At 34.0% G+C, this 20,567-nt stretch overlaps 1 protein-coding gene across 22 annotated transcripts in view; it reads left to right on the top strand.

Annotated features, from left to right (window-relative positions):
- LOC127840107 (uncharacterized) overlaps nucleotides 1-20,567 on the top strand; it is a 273,000-nt gene that overhangs the window by 19,982 nt on the left and 232,451 nt on the right. For 4 of the 22 annotated variants that reach the window (XM_052368567.1, XM_052368568.1, XM_052368562.1 and 1 more), the window contains exons 1-2: nucleotides 5,964-6,179; nucleotides 7,338-8,144. The exons of 1 other annotated variant lie outside the window; for it this stretch is intronic. In XM_052368567.1, the coding sequence (XP_052224527.1) occupies nucleotides 6,102-6,179; nucleotides 7,338-8,144 (885 nt within the window). In that variant the 5' untranslated portion in view covers nucleotides 5,964-6,101. Of the gene's footprint in view, nucleotides 1-1,561; nucleotides 1,716-5,963; nucleotides 6,180-7,337; nucleotides 9,319-19,436; nucleotides 19,768-20,567 lie in introns of those variants that run through there. 17 more of the 22 variants (XM_052368566.1, XM_052368565.1, XM_052368564.1 and 14 more) reach the window with 14 other exon arrangements.

The raw sequence follows: 20,567 nt of genomic DNA, 5'->3' as shown, positions 1-20,567 counted from the left end.
TATTTTTTTGTATTTTAAGCATAAGCATTACGTAATAACGTTACTTAACTAAGTATGTGTAATTGAACAATTTTGAAATTGTAAATTGTATCCAGCATTGAAAATATAATCGATCATTCAAACAATGAGAACTTTTTTGTAAAAGAAATTCACCACCGAAATTATATATTCATTATGTAAATGACTTAGTGATTCTATTCTTTGAATGATTTTGACATGTTTGTTTCTTTTTTGTTTTACCCACTATTTGTATACATCATTTCGTGTTGTACTTCTCAAATACATGTACCATGTCTTTGCTATCTCAAACACATACTGTGTATGGGCTATAAATTTGCAATATGCTATTTAATTCCGAATAAATGTTATGTTATGTTATTTTTAACATAGAATTGACCAAAAAGGCCTTTTAACAGATTTTGGAATGTTTTGAAGTTTGTCATTAAATGCTTTATAATGATAAATGTAAACATTGGATCGAAAAAGCTCCAGTAAAAAATCAAGAATGAAATTAAAAAAGGAAAAAAGTAGCCCTCATCAGGGCTCGAACCAGTGACCCCCGGAGTCCTGAAGTAAAAACCAATTACACCGCTAGGCCATCCTGCCAAGTATGTATGACTGACGTATTTTATACTTAATATAAGCAATCTTCGTAGTTTCACTAAATTAAACGACAACAACAGAACTCTCCAAATTATTCAATCGTTTCGCGTTGCAACGCTTTATAATTTTCAGGTTTTTAAATCGTCAAAAGATGCATACAATGACTATATTAGACCATGGTAAATGTTCGGTATTACAGTTTCCTCACAAATATCATAACTAAAACGAAAATGTGCCAATCTGAAACAACTTTTTTCAATTTGGTCAATTTACCAAAACGTGAAAAGATCCCTTTAAGCAACAAAACCACATCAATGGCAAATTTATCTGTCTCCAAATGTATAACGAACTTTTCATATACTAGTAAGTCCACTTCAATCATTTTGAATGTGAAAAATAGACAAATAAAACCACTTTATTATAACCCCACAAACGAAGTTGGGGGGGGGGTATAAAGGAGTGAACTAGTCTGTCTGTCGGTCTGTTTTTCTGTCGGTCTGTCCTAAAGCGTTTAAAAGGGCTGTAAAACAAAAACTAACATATTTGTTAATAAATTAATTGTATTTACTAAAATACAACTCGAAAAAACACCAGATTCTGCATATATCCTGACACTTATTTTCACTGATCGGGTGTGTACGTTGGTCGGGGTGTTGGTGTGTACGTTGGTCGGAGTGTTGGTGTGTACGTTTGCCGGCGTGTTGGTGTGTACGTTGACCGGCGTGTTGGTGTGTACGTTAGCCGGCGTGTTGGTGTGTACGTTGGCTGGGGTGTTGGTGTGTACGCTGACCGGGGTGTTAATGTGTACGTTGGCCGGTATGTTGGTGTGTACGTTGGCCGAGGTGTTGGTGTGTACGTTGACCGTGGTGTTGGTGTGCACGTTGATTTAGTATATTGTAACCTAAACACAATGATAACGAGCATGTGATTTAGGTTGTTTATCTTGAATGCTCTGAGCTTTAATGAGTACATACGTGTGAGGCGGAGAGTCAATAGCTGGGAGTTGTATTATTGCAACTTGTGATTTAGGTACAAAGTCCTCAAATACGCCCCGTTTTATTGAGCTGAACGTATGCATGCAAGGATTATTTAAGTTTGATGTAAATTTACAGGTAAGAACGGGTTAATTATTTTGTTCTACAAGTATTCATAGTGCATTTACGTGTTAACTTATATTTAGAAAATGAGCACTGTCTGATTACAGACGACAATTTACTTACTTTGATTTGAACATTACGTTTACACTTTTAGAAGTTAGTATACACTGTGTATTCGACGTAAAATTATGTCGAAGATTCGTAGGTTATCATAGGAATTATAAGGCTATTGTCGTGTATATATAGAGGATATTTGTTGGATTCGGTGGATTATCGATTTTAATTCACGAGTGATCATAGAAAATTATATTTTCACGATTGGCGCAGCCACGAGTGAAAATATATATTTTCTATGATCACGAGTGAATTAAAATCGATATTCCACCGAATCCATCAAATTTTCTTTTTATTTTATGCTCTTTTTTACAGTTTATATACATTGTTTTAGAGTTTAACTAAAGAATTTCGCTGAAATAATGACGTCATTTTGTAAAAAATGACGTCATTTCACAGTAAACAGTGAAAATTATCGATAATTTTCACTGATAATTTTCACTGTTTCAAACAGTGAAATTATCAGTTTTAAATTCACTATTTCTCTATAAACCACCGGAAAGCATTAAATAAACATGTGTATTATTGTTCATACAGTCCCCCAAGTAATTATTTGGGAAATGGGGTTTTCACCCATTGATTTTGAAAAATAGGGGGATTTCATTCTTGAAATAGGGTGAAATGAGATATTAAAGTGCATACCTTAAAGTCATTGCTGCTTAACTTCTGTTGAAGCTGCACACTTGTATTGATTCAATAAAACTGTAAACTATCATAATTAACTTTAATAAACTGATGTTTCATAACATCTTTAATCCTTGAAATTCTCCATGATATACACTTTAAATTTTAAAAAACCCTGATGTTAACTGATATCTTTGTAACTTTTAATTGATATTTTGGCGAAACAATCGCGGACGTCTTTCTACCTCTCTTAGACATTTTTATTTTTCGCATCGTAATATAAACTGAAAGTACAGACGCTTTACAAATACATGTATATGCACAATGAGCGACGAATTAAGTCAGATTGAAAACGCATGTATGTCGTCGTAAATCATTTGGTCAGTCGCTATATTTAAATATGAAAATCTTTTCGCAGATCGTTTTAATAACTTTTATTTCATGATAAAATTGATTACATTTCGGGTTTTTATTACAAAACGGGTTGTTACTGTCGACCAGAAATGTAATAATGCATCGCAACCCATTTTGTAATAAAGTTTTACATTCACGATTTGCTGATTGAGTCTATAAGAACAAAGGTAGGGGGAACAGTCAATACCTACTCTAAAACTAATTTAAACATGAATAACTTCTAAAAAAAGTCTGTATCTCTGATTTAATGGACATGATAACATTTATTACATTTCGGGTTTTTATTACAAAACGGGTCGTTACTGTCGACCCGAAATGTAATAATGCATCGCAACCCACTTTGTAATAAATTATTACATTCATGATTTGTGGATAGAGTCTATAAGAACAAAGGTCGGGGGAACAGTCAATACCTACTCTAAAACTAATTTAAACATGAAAATAACTTCTAAACAAGTCTGTATCTCTGATTTAAAGGACATGATACAATTGATTACATTTCGGGTTTTTATTACAAAAAAGGGTGGTTACTGTCGACCCGAAATGTAATAATGCATCGCAACCCACTCTGTAATAAATTATTACATTCATGATTTGTTGATGGAGTTTATAAGAACAAAGGTCGGGGGAACAGTCAATACCTGCTCTAAAGTTAATTAAAACATGAAAATAACTTCTAAAAAGTCTGTATCTCTGATTTAATGGACATGATAACATTTATTACATTTCGGGTATATATATAAATGACTAAATAGCCAGATTCACACTCACAACATGTTAAACGTTTATATCCCAACACTTTACATGAATATAATAATACTACACAATCTGCAGTTACAAATAAACTATATGATATATGTATTATTAATACTAAGATAAGAAACCTTCTTCAAAACAAGGAATATTACTTGTAGATTACTACATAACATGACAAGAACATCCATTTACATTGACTTGTATTGCAAATATGTTCTCAATACAAAATACACAGATGTATCCATCAATATAATGAATCATTAACAGTATTTCAATACAGTCCTTTTAATTATTAAGAAACACATTCAAAGAAATATTATTCTTCGAAAACTTGATCTCCAACTTCATGAATTATATTTAAAACATAGTAAGAGTTTGATTATATGAAAAAATGAATATACATTCTGGGTCATATGCAAAATAAACACACTGTTCACTAAGCACATCGACAAACTTTTTTTTTCATTGTCCAAATTATTACTTGAAAGTCTTAATATTTAGTCATCCTACAGGGTCAAAGGTCAAATATTTGGCTTCAAAGCGGCGCAATAGGGGGCATTATGTTTCTGACGAACACATCTCTTGTTCTACTTAAAGTTTAACGACACATTTAAGAAAGGCTTATATGACCAGGAATAAAAGGACACTGGGTTTCATTAACATGTGTTTTAACATTTGCATTTACATTTACATTCACCCTCATCTAATACTTTTCACGGAGTACTTTTCCAAATAACTCATTTTATGATAAAAGTTATCCAAAAAAAACTCAATATTTAAACTGAATAATTATATACACCACCGTTTGTGTTTGATTTATTTAAAAAAAAGACATATCAAAGGGGCCAGACAAAAAGGATACGCGTTGTTACATTTCGTGGGGGGGCGTCGGGGTGGGCCGTTGCCCTAAAAATAGGTCTTTTCGCTAACAGGTAAATTTGCTTCGTTGTTTTCTGGTACAAGACTTCGCCTTTTCAGTAATGTTACTTTGGAACTGATAAATGAGAAGGAGGTCGTCTTAAATATTATATAATATAAAGCTATTCAATTCATAAGGACGTTCAGTTGTACTTATAGTTCGAAGACCTTTAAAATCAAATGATAAACAAATGCATTCAAGACGTATGCAGCCCATTAATCATAAATGTATTAATCGCATCAGATAGTCACTTATTTAAGCACATAATATCCCCACGAATACATTATTATTTTAGTTGTAATTATACATTAATGCAGATTTAATGTAGTAGGAAACGAGCATATACACATATATTCGCACTTTTCAAGGACATATTACTTAAACGCAACATCAAATTTGCGGTATAATTACGGTACTTTTCGTATTTTATTTCCACATATATTTTGGTGCAGACATGTCAATGCAGATCTGTTTACATATCAATGTGGTATATTGCTGATCGTAGTTGTTCTATTGTACATTCCTGATTTCCTGTAAAACAACTGTATACTGCAGACATTGTTATGCATATACCGTCAACATATCACTATAAACATACAAGATAAGTATTGATGCAAAGTATCAAAGGACGTCGGGAATTTCAGTGTAAAAGGCACTCAATGAAGTTAGATGGAACGATTTTTTTTCTACTGTAAATATTAATATATTGGCCGATTATTTTCAACAAAACAGAAAAAGATAATGGTATAACCATTATCTATGATTTTGTGTTATAACTCCCAAATAACCAGTATCTATGATGTTGTGTTATAACCCCCAAATAACCATTATCTATGATTTTGTGTTGTAACCCCCAAATATTTCATTGTTCATTTTATTTGCATTGGTTTCCTTTTTTACTGGCATCCGTGTGTGAAGCGAGCGTGCAACCACTTCACTACGGAATCGCTTGAAAAATCGCCTTCTAACTAAGATATTAATAAGTGACTGAAGTGTAACGGTTATCAATAAAGCAATCATTCTATACATAGATGGTGACGTCACTACGTTATTGTCAGTAAGACCGGTGTGTACATAACGATAAAGCAATAAACCGTGTAATCCCTGTCGTCTTGTAAAATTGAAGAAAATACGCGTTAACGAAAACTCGAACAGCAAAAGTCGGCGCTATTGTTAGAAAAACCACAAAATATAATATATTTTGACAATGTTTGTTATTGTACAAAACCTGAAATTTTCACCGGTTCGCATATTTGCCCAGTCCCTGTGACTTTTGTTATTGCCCAGTCCCTGTTATCAGTTATTAATTAAAAGAATTGGCTTTGCATTATTGGCAATAAATGTTGTAGTAAATGTAATCGGCACAAATGCAGTACTTATTTACACTAATTTACACAAAAAATCACCATTATATTCTGACAACAAAAATATATACATTGATCCATAAAATAACTTCTCCTCCCATAAGCGAAAAAAAACGTATTACATACTAGTTGCCTCAGTGCGACGCCAATGATTATGATGTTAACTAATTTACTATTTGGTGTCTCGAATCTAGCTACAGCACCGTATAAATGGCTGATGGAGGCATAATACGTGATGTACCAGGAGGGATCCCTAGACAAGTCAATGTGTCCTGCAGTCCCACTGTGGTAAGATGGTCCCTCGAGTTAGTATTCTTTATATTAAAACCGGAATTAATTGTATTGATATGTAAACACAGGCTTCGGTTTTATATATTGTACATATGAGTATATTTCTGTTATTTCATCACATAATATTGAAATGGGATTTGTTCACAGATTTTGTCATGTTTTGACATTTGTTATTACATGCTTCTAATTGATAAATGTAAATATCGAAATAAATAGTTCAAGTATAAAACAATAATCACATAAAAAAAAAACTAAACTTACCTTAGCGCGAAACACCGACAATTGGATAAAAGCGTAGTGCATATACCAATCTACCATCCATGCGTATATAGAGGATTATGTATTTTAAACTTGTCTTGTCTTGTCACAAAATAACGATAATGACAACAAAACACTCCAAATTATTCAATCGTTTCCCGTTAGCAACGATTTATAATTTTCAGGTGTTTAAATCGTCAAAAGATGCATGTAATGGATATTTTAGAGTATGGTAAATGTTCAGTATTATTGCTTCTTCGAAAATTACATAACTACAGCAAATAATTGCAAATCTGAACCTTTTTTTCAATTTTGTCGGTTTACCTTAAGGGTGGACAGGTCCCTGAAATATTCAAATCCTTCTGTTGGACATTTTAGAATTACAAAGACGCATACTTATGATTTCATTTCTTGTTTTAACATACCCTAACGCTGATAGTATCAATAGGCGTTTATATCAGTTAGTGTTTTTGACATACGTCATTTTCCGTTATATTGACTCACATGCAACAAAACAAACACTTCGATTCCAAGATGTATTATATTTTAGGAAAAAAGCAACTCGAACAGCAAAATCGTATTTTACAAATGATATGCCGGATTTCTAATGACGTCTTAATTAACACGTCGAACGTTATACTGCAAGTTCATTTCCGCTAAGAAAATGAACCGTCGTAAGCTTGTATATGTTATTATTTATTGTATTATGCGGACATATCTGTCTGGCAAAGAGAAAAACAGGTTACTCTCCTATCGTTCTGCAATATATCAGGCTCGGCACAAACGAAAAATCTAATTTGCAAGGCTCGTCTTACTGTATTACAAAATGTGACAGTAGCCTGTTAATCTCTATACATGCATATCACTTTGTATATCATTTATTAAAACACATTTCAGTTTCAATTTGAACAACTGTCTGCAGAAACATGTATTCTGATGAATGTTCTGGGCTATGGGCCTCACATCCGACAGGCTCGGATAGACGCATACAAGGCTTATGACAGGCATAGGACTGCACGGACGGGTGGTAGTGTAACGTGGGTCACTACGGGTAGCAAGGCTGAGGGTCTTACCAACTATAGGGAGAGTGATACAGACTTAATGTGGGTTACAAATCATGCAACGTGTTTAGAAGAAGGTGTTGATTCAAGTATTTTTCCTGGCGAGAAAAGCATATTTAGATCCTGCAGTCGTATTAGTTACCATGGACACTGTAGATTGCTACTAGAGAGATACGGTACATATATTCCTACAGCGGTGTACAATGCCTTGTGTGATGATGGATATGGTAGTGGACTATTAAGCAGTGATTTATATGTTAATCAGGTGTTGAACGGTCGTCAACATCAAGAATCAAGTGTGGAACATGAGCGTGCGGGACCGTCTGCGCCATTAACAATTAATGGTATTGATCATAGAGATATAGTGGGTGCACTACACTTTTACTGCCCCAGCATCCTATCAAGATGGGCGGCAAGACCTCGCAACTGGCCAACGCCTGACGTTGTTCAGGAGGTTGTATCACTCGGAGCATTTGTTTCTCCTGTTGGGGTCAAAGGCAGCGATTATGAACCTGTTGAATGGAGAATATGTTTCAACACCGGAGAAAACGTACTGGTAAACAATCTCCATGACACTCAAGTGAAACTGTATGTTTTATTAAAAATGGTGAAGAATGATGTACTAAAACCTTGTAAGAAAGAGGTTACATCGTTTACAGTGAAAAATATTGTATTATGGATAGCAGAAAATAACCCACAATCATTGTTTAATGAAAGAAGTATGTTTCACTGGCTGCATGAAGGATTATATGCACTGAGAGTTGCTATAGATACGAAGGAGCTGCCCTATTACATGATTCCGGAGCGAAATCTGATGGCAGCCTGTGCTCTGGAGCATGAGCAGAAGCTTTCTTGGATAGCTACTATTGATGAAATGATGACCGAAGGTCCGAGGCTCATACTCAGACTACCGAAGATACGACAAGCCATCATAGCTCACCCTGAGCCACTACGATGGTACAGCGGGAGGAAAATAGAGATGGAGATGCTGACGCTGATACACACGAACAGAGTCACCCTCGGCATGGATAGAGAGACGGATGTTATTATGCAGGCAGTACTTGAACGTCAGCTTGAGATTGTGAGGGAGGTTTGGATGAGGATGATTATGGAAGGGGGTCGAGTAAATGATCTACAGAGTATACGGAATAGTATGCTGATGTAAAACGAGTACATATATCAAACGCCATTTGACTTGCACTTGAAACTCACAAATATAGATGTAAGGAGTAATCGTCTGTTGGTAATTGAGATTTATTGTTTGGCAGAATACAATGGAAATGTAAACTTCGTTAACAAAACAGTTCATATAAAATTGTGAAAAATGTTGTATTGTTCCTATAATGTATTTAAAACGACGAAACGATGATAAAGTGCTGATTTAAAACATTGATCACATTTCACGATAAAATACTTTTTCAAACAAGTTGGCTCTCGTAAAATCGTATCCCCATGTTGAATGCTATCTAGGGTCTTAAACTATGTCCATATGTGTTTTGTTGGAAATGCCTTATGTAAGAATTGTAACCGCAATCAACAAAAAGTTAAAGTGAAAGCAGGTTTAATATGTCTGTCAATATAAGAGAACAACATGCCGAACCTTATCCATTAAGTATAAAGATGTGTTTTTTGTACTTTCTAATTAAAAGTATTTTTGGGAACGTTTCATCGATACTACGAAACGATGCACCCTTGAACTATGCTCTACATTAGCTTGTACGTCATGAAGATGTTCATTTCAAGATATAAGTGTTGAAAATATGTTAAGCCGGCTTGTGTTATATGATCAAACGTCCGCACATTTATTTAGTTAAGAGGTTGCTTCACATGTCAAGTGACATGCTATTGTCGAAATACGATTTCATGAATCTAAGTGATGAATTGTATATGTTGTTATTGCGTGCGCTTGAAAACCATTTACGCAAATTTGTTAAGAATTTAATAATACAGTCAGTATAGATTTCCTTTTCATCCATTTTGTTGTTGAAGCTTAATTTTGCAGTTGATGTATCAAAAAGTTGATTTTGTATTTTATTTGTGAATTATATATATTTTTATTTTGATATATACCTATAAACCTGCGTATAGTACAGGTTCCGTCTAAACAGCATTTTGATGTATTTGTAGTCCCCTATTGAATCAAGTTAATTTGAAGACATTTCTTACAATGTTGAATTCTAAAAGGCCAAATTTTCACCATTTGGTAATGTTTAGCATTCTGAAAAGCTCCCTCCCATCCTGCAACTACAACGTTTATACCGGTCGGCCCCCAAAGAACCGCTACTTGAATACGATAATTCTCACCAGATTATCGTCATTGACGAGGAATCCCTTCCGGTGTTTCCCTTGACGATCTGGCGAAAAAGCAGAGCTGCTATCTTGTCCCAAAATTGGGGGCGACGTTAACCTTTAACTTAAAAACGGGTCTTGTGAATGAGACGAGAGTTTAAAATGAACAGTTGACTTTGAAAAGGTATATATGGAAAGTTAAATGTGAAATATTGAATGGTAAATATTTTGTGTGAAATGTTTAATGTTAACTTGTTATTGTAAACGAAACAATAGTTGAATGTGAACGGTGGAATGTGAAATGTTTAATTGAAAATGTTAATTTTGTAGAGTTTGATGTGAAATGCTTATTGTGAAATTTCCTTTAGCTGTTAGACATTTATTTGTACAGCTGCGCATGAATAAATGATTTATTTCAATATATAATTACAAACATATGTTATTTCATTATAATTTTAATCACAGTCAAGAACAATATATTTGAGCAAAGTGCAAATACTTTATACAAAATAGTTTTTGATGTATCTGATACAATAATACTGTTTACATTCAAAATAATATTAAGACAGCAAGAATGTTTTTTTTCCAGCTACTGTCTAGTTCAAGTAATGGTGTTTTAAATATTTTTGATGTTCAATTCTACACTCTCTACAATAAAAAACATTCATTTAAAGACTAAATTCTCTCTAGGGAACTTGCTGTGACTTTAATTTTGAAATCGTATGTGTGCATGCGGTTAGAAAAACATTTTTGTTCATTAGATATTCACTGGTCTGCTTAAAGAATGGAGACTACTTGCTGTATGCTTGTAGTTATCTTAAAACGCGTTTGTCTCCCTTTCGTAAATATATATGGACTGCACGCGACACGGTTGTACTTGAAAATATCTATATGAATATTGAATCCTTACAGATGATATTTAGAATAAAACAATTACAAGGTTTTTCATCGATCATTTCTGCTTATTTTAAATAAATCTATTTCACGTTCGTTTTATTTTCAACGTAAATACAATATGAATCCATCGCACAAATATATGTATTATATATGATATATTCAAGCATATTTATATGTACATTTATATATTTATATGTAAAACATATACACATATTCAGACATGCCATCTATGAAGTACATATTCCAATATTTACATAATGACCAATCCCCAAAAGCAAAGGCAAATACGCAAACATGAATATTTTGCGATAACAAGAAACATAAGAGCCGCGTTTGGCAAAAACCAGTCTTAACGCATGTTAGCTTCGCTTATATGAAGTATCTTATTGGAGAAAATGTAGTTTAAGTGAAAAGTGTCGTTCCAGATTAACGTCTGCGGACACTTTACGCACATGCATTAAGCCCCATTTTCCCAATAACGAGGCTCATTAAATCATCCATAATTAATGAGTGTACGAGCGCACACGTGTTAATATCGCTTGGTATCGATCAATGAAATCTATCCGTTATGCATCATATCGTATTGTTAATACTAGTGGTACTTACACAATTGAGTGATTTGAATTTTGTATACATCGGCACCGCACCACGAGCACTGAGCAAAACATGACGTTTCATTAGAGGCTACAAACATGATATTGTTGGTACATAATATGTCGATTTAACAGCAATTAGATAGACGTTTTAAATGAACAAAACGGATTCGTCAACTTGTCGCAACTAACGCACGTGCGTCTACTCACACGCACATTTCTTATCACGTGATCACGATTCCAGTGATTTGAAACGCAGAAAACAGTGGAGCCCCTCTAAACCGGACACCTCCGGGACCGAGCAGAAATTACGGTTTAGAGAGGATTCCGGTTTAGAGGGAAAATCGACTACTTTACTTTTAGAAGGTCAATTATATAGCATAATGTGGAAAAAACACACACTTTCAGCAAATATTAATAGCTAATTTATATAAAAACATTCATTCATATTGTATTATATTAGAACAACCAACGAGACATGTAAACAGACTTCTTTCGCATGATATTCCCGATCGTCGACTTTCCTATCTCATATTCTGACAGCATCTTGAGTGTGGGTTTAGGCAATATCTCATATTCTTTTATCAGTTTGATTTTCCTAGAGACGATTCCACACGCCTTCACTTAGAATGAGTTTCGGACGTTTTAGTCTTAGTTATGTTAATGGCCAATATAAAAAAAAAAATATCAAAATTCAACTACTTCAAGAACTCAGGAAATCACCATTTTATATAACATTACATTAGCAATTGTAATAAACAATTCAAAATTAACTCGCATTAAGCTTATTAAAATATAGCTCAGCTTCCAAAATCAAAAACAAAATAACTAAAGGACCCTATTGTTGTTAGTTATCAGAAATCATAATCAGTATTATGACTTCTATTAAACGATATGTACATCACAGGCCAAGTGTCTTTAAATTGTTTTGCGATTTTTACAGTTGGCAAAATTTTCGACCAACTTTATTCCTTTCACGCGTCTTTAATCCGCTATTCACAAGTTTTTACTCTAGGTCTCAGGTGTAATAAACGGTTCTGACTGGCTTAGAGAGGTACATTAACGTATATAATGACCCAATTTTGATCCAAAGAAAGACCGGTATTCGGAATTAAGGGTATTCCGGTCTTGAGAAGATATTTAAAGGCTCTATAAAGGTGAAGATACGTAATTATTGACAGATTTTTTTCATATTTTATTTATAAAGGTTATCAAAAAACAATATATATATGCTATTGGACATAATAATAAAAAAATGAGCAATACAACTTGTTTGAGCTCAAAATAATGTGTCCTCCAAGTCAATTATGTTTACAAACAATCAGTTTATTTACATCGCTGTTTACTCGCGAAAGAGAAAGTGAAAGTGACTCAGGTTACCAAAAATATATCGATGCCTTTTAACGTTTTCCGGTAACACTCACAAAGTAGGTCTTTTCTAAATGGTTAAAACGTTTGTAGTGATCTAATAAGTTACTTTCTGCTGGTAAAAAATGGTTAAAATAGAGTTTAAATTGAATTTTCTTTCGGCTATTTTTAGCATATGTCAACGCTCTGAGGCTACACATCACGTTAGTTGCAAAAATGTAAACATTTCTTCCAATTATGAAACGGGTTTATCTTCCATAATTCTTGACAACGTTGTACCTAAGCTGTGTTATTAGCAGTATTTATGCAAGAGTAACTGAAATGCGGTAAAAATTAGACCAGTTGATATGCATAAAAATTGGATTTGTGACCTTTATAGAGCCTTTAACGCATGGTTTTTTAGAGGAAAAAATGGGACCGAACAATTTGTCCGGTTTAAAGAGGTTTAGAGGGTTTTCGGTATAATATGATATTCTGACTCCCGGAAATCGACTGTCCGTCGCGAGTCTAGTCCCAGATGAAACCAGTCACGTTTTACGAAACTTTGCGAGTTGTTCATAGTTCTCATGAGCGATTTACAGAGCTTTACAGTTCCGCACGAAACATCGTTGAGCGGCCATGTGCAAATGGCAAATGGGGCTTAATGAATGTGCGTAAATTGGCGTCCCAGCACACAATAAAGCATGTGCAATATGCACAGGCTTATAAGAGACGAAACTTTCCGCCTATACTGGATTTTTGCTAAGCACATACAACCTTAAAACGAAAAGTACACTATAAGCGAAAAGTGTCGTTCCTGATTAGCCCGCTCGGACTGCACAAGCCGATTTGAAAAGACAATTTACGCACGTGAATCCCGTTTTCCCAGAGAGCGGCTAGAATGTATCACTTTGTTGTTTTGGAAATACCATGCTTATTATTTTATTAGCCTACCGATATTTACACCAGCGTTTACACTGCAATCCTCAATTTTCCCTCAATGCCATAGCCGTAAGAGACCGCTCAAAAAATACTAGAGTTAAACAATGCCTACTTTGCCAAAATACGGACATTGCATTTTTACAAGAGGCACATTTCTCATCAGATTTAAACTGTCCTTTGATTGAAGATTTTTTCAGACAAGGATATGCATCATTCATACAGGGTACAAAACAGTAAAGGGGTCAACATTTTAAATAAAAAAATAATTGCATTTTGAAATCTTTGACATTAATATCGACATGGAATATGTGTTTTAATGGGTACCGATATTTAAACAAATAATAATATAAAACAAATAATATATGTACATTACTTAACATATGCGCTTCTAACGAAAAGAAATCGCGAAATGTGATGTTTGATGCAGTATCTAAATATAAAATGCACAAGGAGTATCGGTGATAGGCGGAGACATATACGAAATAATGATGGTTTTCCTTCATGGCTTCACTACAGCTTATCTCATACATTTTCACAAATCGTCCATGTAATTCAGTAAGCATTATTGAAGGTATTACTTGTCAGTACATGATTGCTGCTGTACATGTGTTCACATAAGTCTTCTGTCTGATTGGATATAAATAAACATGAGATGCACGATGCATGTTTACTCAATCAGTCACGTGTGGCATTTGTTAAATGATCTGTCACGTGGTTTCTATTTGAAAAATCGCATGCTGAACGATGTCACATGGCTTGTACATGTATAATGAGCCGTATTTATTCACATTCGTTCGTTATATCATTTCTCATTGATATATATGTACAGATGAAAATAAATATGATTTTCATATTTAATTAGTAAATAAAATCATACAACTTCAAAATGAATGTGTTTATGTTGTTTCTTCAGTCGATGGATAAAAGTTCAATCTTTTAGTATATTGTGACCTACACCAATCTAATCGAGCCGCAAAATAAACACCTTGCATTGTTCATGACGTTATATACATTCTGCACTATAAATCTGTTTTTCAAATTCACTATTGTGAACGTCTGCATATAACACCAACCTACTAAAAATGGCGTGTCGTTATTACGGTCATAATATACTAAATAGTTTCCCTATATAATTCAATGTAAAAGCGACAACTTTGAGTGAATATAAATGCAAAATTTTGCACATAGAAACCCCCATGAACATACATTTTCTTGAAGGCCATTCTAAGCGAAATCGATTTATGCAACCAAAAAGATAGGTCATGTTCAATCTAAGAAAGAACTTGACACGAATCAAAATCGACAGTTTTGGCAACTTTTTTGTCGGCCGTTTCTTAGTGAAATGTAATCTTTTTCAGTGCAAGGTTTTACTTTAGTCTCCAAGTTTATCATATTTCAGGGATTCGGTCGTGAACACATATTTATGCCATGCCATTATCTCCGAAAGATAAAACCCGAACACTAGCTTAAAGTGTAAAACATGCCTTCGAGTCAACTATGATATTTTTTAGAGAGTGCAGCCCTACATGAAACGATCATCTAGTATATTGTTACCAATAAGACAACGTTTAATGTTAACATCGCGAATAATAATCACTTCTCGATACTTAAAAATCATTTTTCTATGTGCATGCCAAATTTCAGACCGATCTGTCCCGTAGAAATGCTTTTAAGTGCATTTCATTATAACGCCTGATAAGCCATCTGGCTTTCGCCGTCGGAGCTTTGATTTTTAACGGGCGTTCAGGAGTAAAACGTTGACCCTAAAATAACAATCGGTCAAAATACTGGAATATTGTTACAAGCTTTGTAGAAAAAGAAGTAAACAACTATTTAAAAGTGGTCATGAGTTTTTTCAGGACAAATTGTTGCGATTTGAGATGCTTAAGACGAGTTTTTGTACGTTTTTTTTTCTTATTTTCCTCTGAAAACGCATATTTTCTTAAAAACTCACATTGCTTTTTAAATTCGTGAAGCAAACGCAGTTATTCCGTGAAATTTGGCAAAACGCGTAATATCCCACCCAATAAATGAAGTTTTTCTGTAAAAACAGCTCATTTGTGACTAGACCAGGTTTTCGTAAAAGACAACCTTTACTGTTAACATCGCGAAAAATAATCACTTCTCGATACTTAAAAACCTATTTTCTATATTCATGCCAAATTTCAGACCGATCTGTCGCGTAGAAATACTTTTAAATTCATTTTATTATAACGCCTGATAAGCCATCTGGCTTTCGCCGTCGGAATTTAGATTTATAACGGGCGTTCTGGAGTAAAACGATTACCCTTTATATTAACAATCGGTCAAAATACTGGAATATATTTACACGCTTTGTAGAAGAAGAGGTAAACAACTATAAAAACGTGTTAGTTTAGTTTAAACCTATTTATTTTAGCTCGATTGCATCGAAAGCCTAAGGCTTATATAAACGCTCTCGAGTCCGTTTCCTGTGCCTAGAACCAGTACTTGGTGTCTTTGGTGGAGATCTAAAGAACGCTCCCACGGTGGGGATCGAACCAGTGACCCCCCGGTCGCTTGGCGGACACCATATCCATTACACCACGGCGACTGTTGAAAACGTGTTCATGAGTTCTTTCAGCACAAATTGTTGCGATTTGAGATGCTCAAGACGAGTTTTTGTACGTTGTTTTTCTTATTTTCCTCTGAAAACGCATTTTTTTTCTTAAAAACTCATATTGCTCCTTAAATTCATGAAACAAACGCATTTATTCTGTGAAATTTGTCAAAACGCGTAATACCCCACCCAACAAATGACGATATTCTGTAAAATTAGCTCCTTTGTGACTAGACCTGGTTTGCGCTTAGGTCATAATATACTAAATAGTTTCCCTATACAATTCAATGTAAAAGCGACAACATTGAGCGAAAATAAATGCAACATTTTGCACATAAAGACCCCCATAACCATACCTTTTCTTAAAGGCCATTCTAAGCGGAATCGATTAATGCACATAAAAAAGATAGGTCATGTTCAATCCAAGAAAGATCTTGACACGAATCAAAATCGACTGTTTTGGCAACTTTTTTTCGGCCGTTTCTTTGTGGAATGTAACCTTTTTCAGTGCAAGGCTTTACTATTGTCTCCAAGTTTATCATTTTTCAGGGATTCGGTTGTGAACACATATTTATGCCCTACCATTATCTCCGAAAGATAAAACCCGAACACTAGTTTAAAGTGTAAAACATGCCCTCGAGTCAACTTTCATATTTTTTTGGAGAGTATAACCTACATGAAACGATCATTTAGTATATTGTAACCTATAAGACAACGTTTACGGTTAACATGCTCTCAGGCAGCTGATACTGAATGTCGAGTCTGATGTGAGTGTTGATATAATGAGCGTGGCGACAACAGTCACACATCGATGTTTGACGTGAGTCGACCGAAACGTTAAGTGGCATTTGAAAAACGAGAAAAGTAATTGATCTATGGAATAACATCGGATGATGTCTTATGCATATATTCAACACAGCTTGTATAAACATATTTGAATTGTTTTAGCAAGTCATAAATGTTGTTATTTTTCAACCAAATTTGTGTTTACCTAATAGTAAATGCAAACGCTTTTTGGTGTATGTATGATGCCCGTACGAAACGCAATATGCACTATTTTTGGTGGTCTAATGCTTGATAAAGTGAAATCGCCAAGCACATTTTATTCCGTTAAAATTGATTTTGTTAAGAACAATACGTATCTCAACATATCATTCAAACATTTTAAATATCACGCGTGTCATTATTTATACGGACATGTGTATGTTTGTTTAAAGTTTATATTTTGCCTTTTATAACACCCATACTTAAGATAAGAGCGGACATGTTCTTTATTAAACACTCTTTTATTTAAACTTCCTACTAGATAAGTGGATTTGACTGTGCATGTACTTTTTATTAACAATATAACAAAAATGATTTATTTTGTATTGAACATACATTTACCTTATTCATATTTGTATAAATTGTGATTTGATTTTTATTAACGCTTGTTCGTGATATTAATTGTAGTTAGTATAAATTACCAGAATTTACGCCTTAAGATATTACTTTTCATATTTTGGATTTAAGTAACATTGGGCGATACAATAACGGCAATAGTAATATTTTTCAGTTTTTCGTCATTTGTATTCAAGTCCGATTTTTTTTAAAGCTTTCCTTAGTAAAACTAAGATAATCTTAACAATACACATATACAGACATAGATGATTCTTTATTTTTGGAACTGGATTGTGTAAATAGGTATCAATATGTAAGTGGTTTATTTGCATTAAATCAAATAATGAAATATACGGTATATAGTGTGCTTTATTTACATGTATTTAATGTATACATAATTTCTTATTTCATGCCACTTTCCCCTTATTATTCCTTATAGCCTCCTTATCGACTCCTCATCGTCTTCTCTTAAAATTCTAAATATTACTCCCCATTACTACTAAATTCTTCCTAACTTCATCCTCACTGCCGTTTGACTGCCCGCACCCGCTCGCTCACCCTCACTGCCTCTTAAATTTCAAATAGTACTCCTCCCTTTAACCCAATTATTCCCCACTTCTGTTGCACTTCCTCTTCGATTCTTCCCCTTTCTGTTCACTTACCCTCACTGCCTCTTTACTTCTCATTAAATGCCTCATCAATTCCTCCTTATTCCTCCTTACTGCCTTCTCATTCATTCCCATTTCGTCATTATTTCGTTATCATTCCTGCTAACTCCCTCAATCATTTATTTATCACTTCCTGCGCATCCTCGCTTCTTAGCAAGTATTAAGCTGCTTACCAGAGAAGAAATAGTCACGGGGCCAAACGGGGTTGAATAATACAAACAGTGGTTGAAATAAACCTGTCTATGTCTTTTTTTGGTTTTCATGGCATTGATCGTTATTATTAAGCGCGAGCAGTAAGAATTCATAATTTATTAACCTGAACAGACATTTAAACCACATGTTCATCTACCTTACTGAAAGATTATGTGCGTAAATGTTCACCGGCCTTATTTATTAAGGCTCGATTTTCGTTGTCGACTCAGATACTACTGAACTGTACCCCGGGTATTTTTTAGTATACTTCAATGTACTCCGGGTACGGCAAATACGCTAAAAGGCAACCGACGATGCTCCCGGATACTTTTAGCACCACATACCACGGGTACTTGGTGTATACTAAATAGAACCCAGTGTACTTTTAAATAGTTCCTGAACCGACAACGACCAACGACCAATTGAGTTGAATTAAGTGTTGAGTACTGGATATAATCGTCTTCTCTTCATGAAATAAAAATAGATTCAAAACACTATGAAATATTATATTTCGCACAGCAAAATGCAAACATAAATCATTTGACTGATGCATAGACACTTGTCCCAACATTGATTTTAGTCTTAATCAGCAGGTGCAATAAAAAATGACGTCAAAATCCCTAAATTTGACAAGACATCTGTGTTGACGTAATCGTTTTATATTGAGCTTTTTATCATAAAAATGATACGAACTCATTACCATCACATACATTTCAATCAATAATAATATATTTTACTTAGTAAGGTTATAATAATACAATCTCAAAACATGTTATCAATGTTTTAATTATTTATGGAGACTATTCTCTGTTAACGACTGCTGACAGATCGAGCAAAACATACGGCATTTTCAAACTTCGTTACTTATTTTCTCTGTAACAACTACGTATGTTTATGTAGTCGCAATTTTTTCACAGTGCCTTTACAAGTTTGTTGATGAAACGGAATGTACGTTTTGTCTTAAACGATAACATAAATTTGAAAAGAGGCATATGGCGAGTGTTTTGTTAGCTTTCTGTATGGACTTATTTTAATGGTGGAAGGAAATATTCTTGAAAAGATAAGAAACCGGGCATAAACACTCGATATTGATTGACTTATTTAAATACAATTTAACTAAAATAATTTTACCAATCCCATATCATTATTATCTGAGTTCGTTCAATTGCACGCCACTTCCCTTTCTACCTAATCGATAAATTAACTCAATTCATCACGCAATCTCTGACACACAACTAATCGTGCATTTTAAAAGGAATATGGATGTTATCAACCCGTTACGATTGATGCTACGGTTTTTTCTTGAGGTTAACAGTAATTATCATATAAAGCTATGAAAAAACAATCAGCCATTCAGGTAAAGTTACACAAATAAAATAGGTGACTGTAATAGTGTTTTAATATTTTTTACAGCCCGTTTTGTAATAAAAACCCGAATTGTAATAATTATTACAAAGTGGGTTGCGATGCATTATTACATTTCGGGTCGACAGTAACAACCCGTTTTGTAAAAAAAAAACGAAATGTAAAAAATGTTATCATGTCCATTAAATCAGAGATACAGACTTTTTTAGAAGTTTTTTTCATGTTTATATAAGTTTTAGAGTAGGTATTGACTGTTCCCCCGACCTTTGTTCTTACAGACTCCATCAACAAATCATGAATGTAATAATTTATAACAAAGTGGGTTGCGATGCATTATTACATTTCGGGTCGACAGTAACAACCCGTTTTGTAATAAAAACCCGAAATGTAATTAATTTTATCATGTCCATTAAATCAGAGATACAGACTCTTTTAGAAGTTATTTTCATGTTTAAATTAGTTTAAGAGTAGGAATTGACGGTTCCCCCGACCTTTTTTGTTCTTACATTATTACATTTCGGGTTGACAGTAACAACCCGTTTTGTAATCAAAACCCGAAATATAATAAATGGTACCATGTCCGATAACGTCCGAGATACAGTTTTGTTTAAATTTATTTTCAATTTTAAATTAGTATTAGAGTAGGTATTCACATTTCATCAGACCTTAGTTCTTATATTTTTTCATCAAAAATCATAAATGTAAAAATATATTACAAAGTGGGATGAGAGAGACCGAGAGAGATAGACGAAGACAGAGAGAGAGATCGACGAAGAGAGAGATGAGTAGAGATAGAGAGAGACGAGATAGAGAGA

This window comes from Dreissena polymorpha, chromosome 7 (genome assembly GCF_020536995.1).
Source record: "Dreissena polymorpha isolate Duluth1 chromosome 7, UMN_Dpol_1.0, whole genome shotgun sequence".
NCBI lineage: Eukaryota > Metazoa > Mollusca > Bivalvia > Myida > Dreissenidae > Dreissena > Dreissena polymorpha.
The sequence above is the reverse complement of the archived record's forward strand: the minus strand, read 5'-3'. Positions and strand labels throughout refer to the sequence as shown.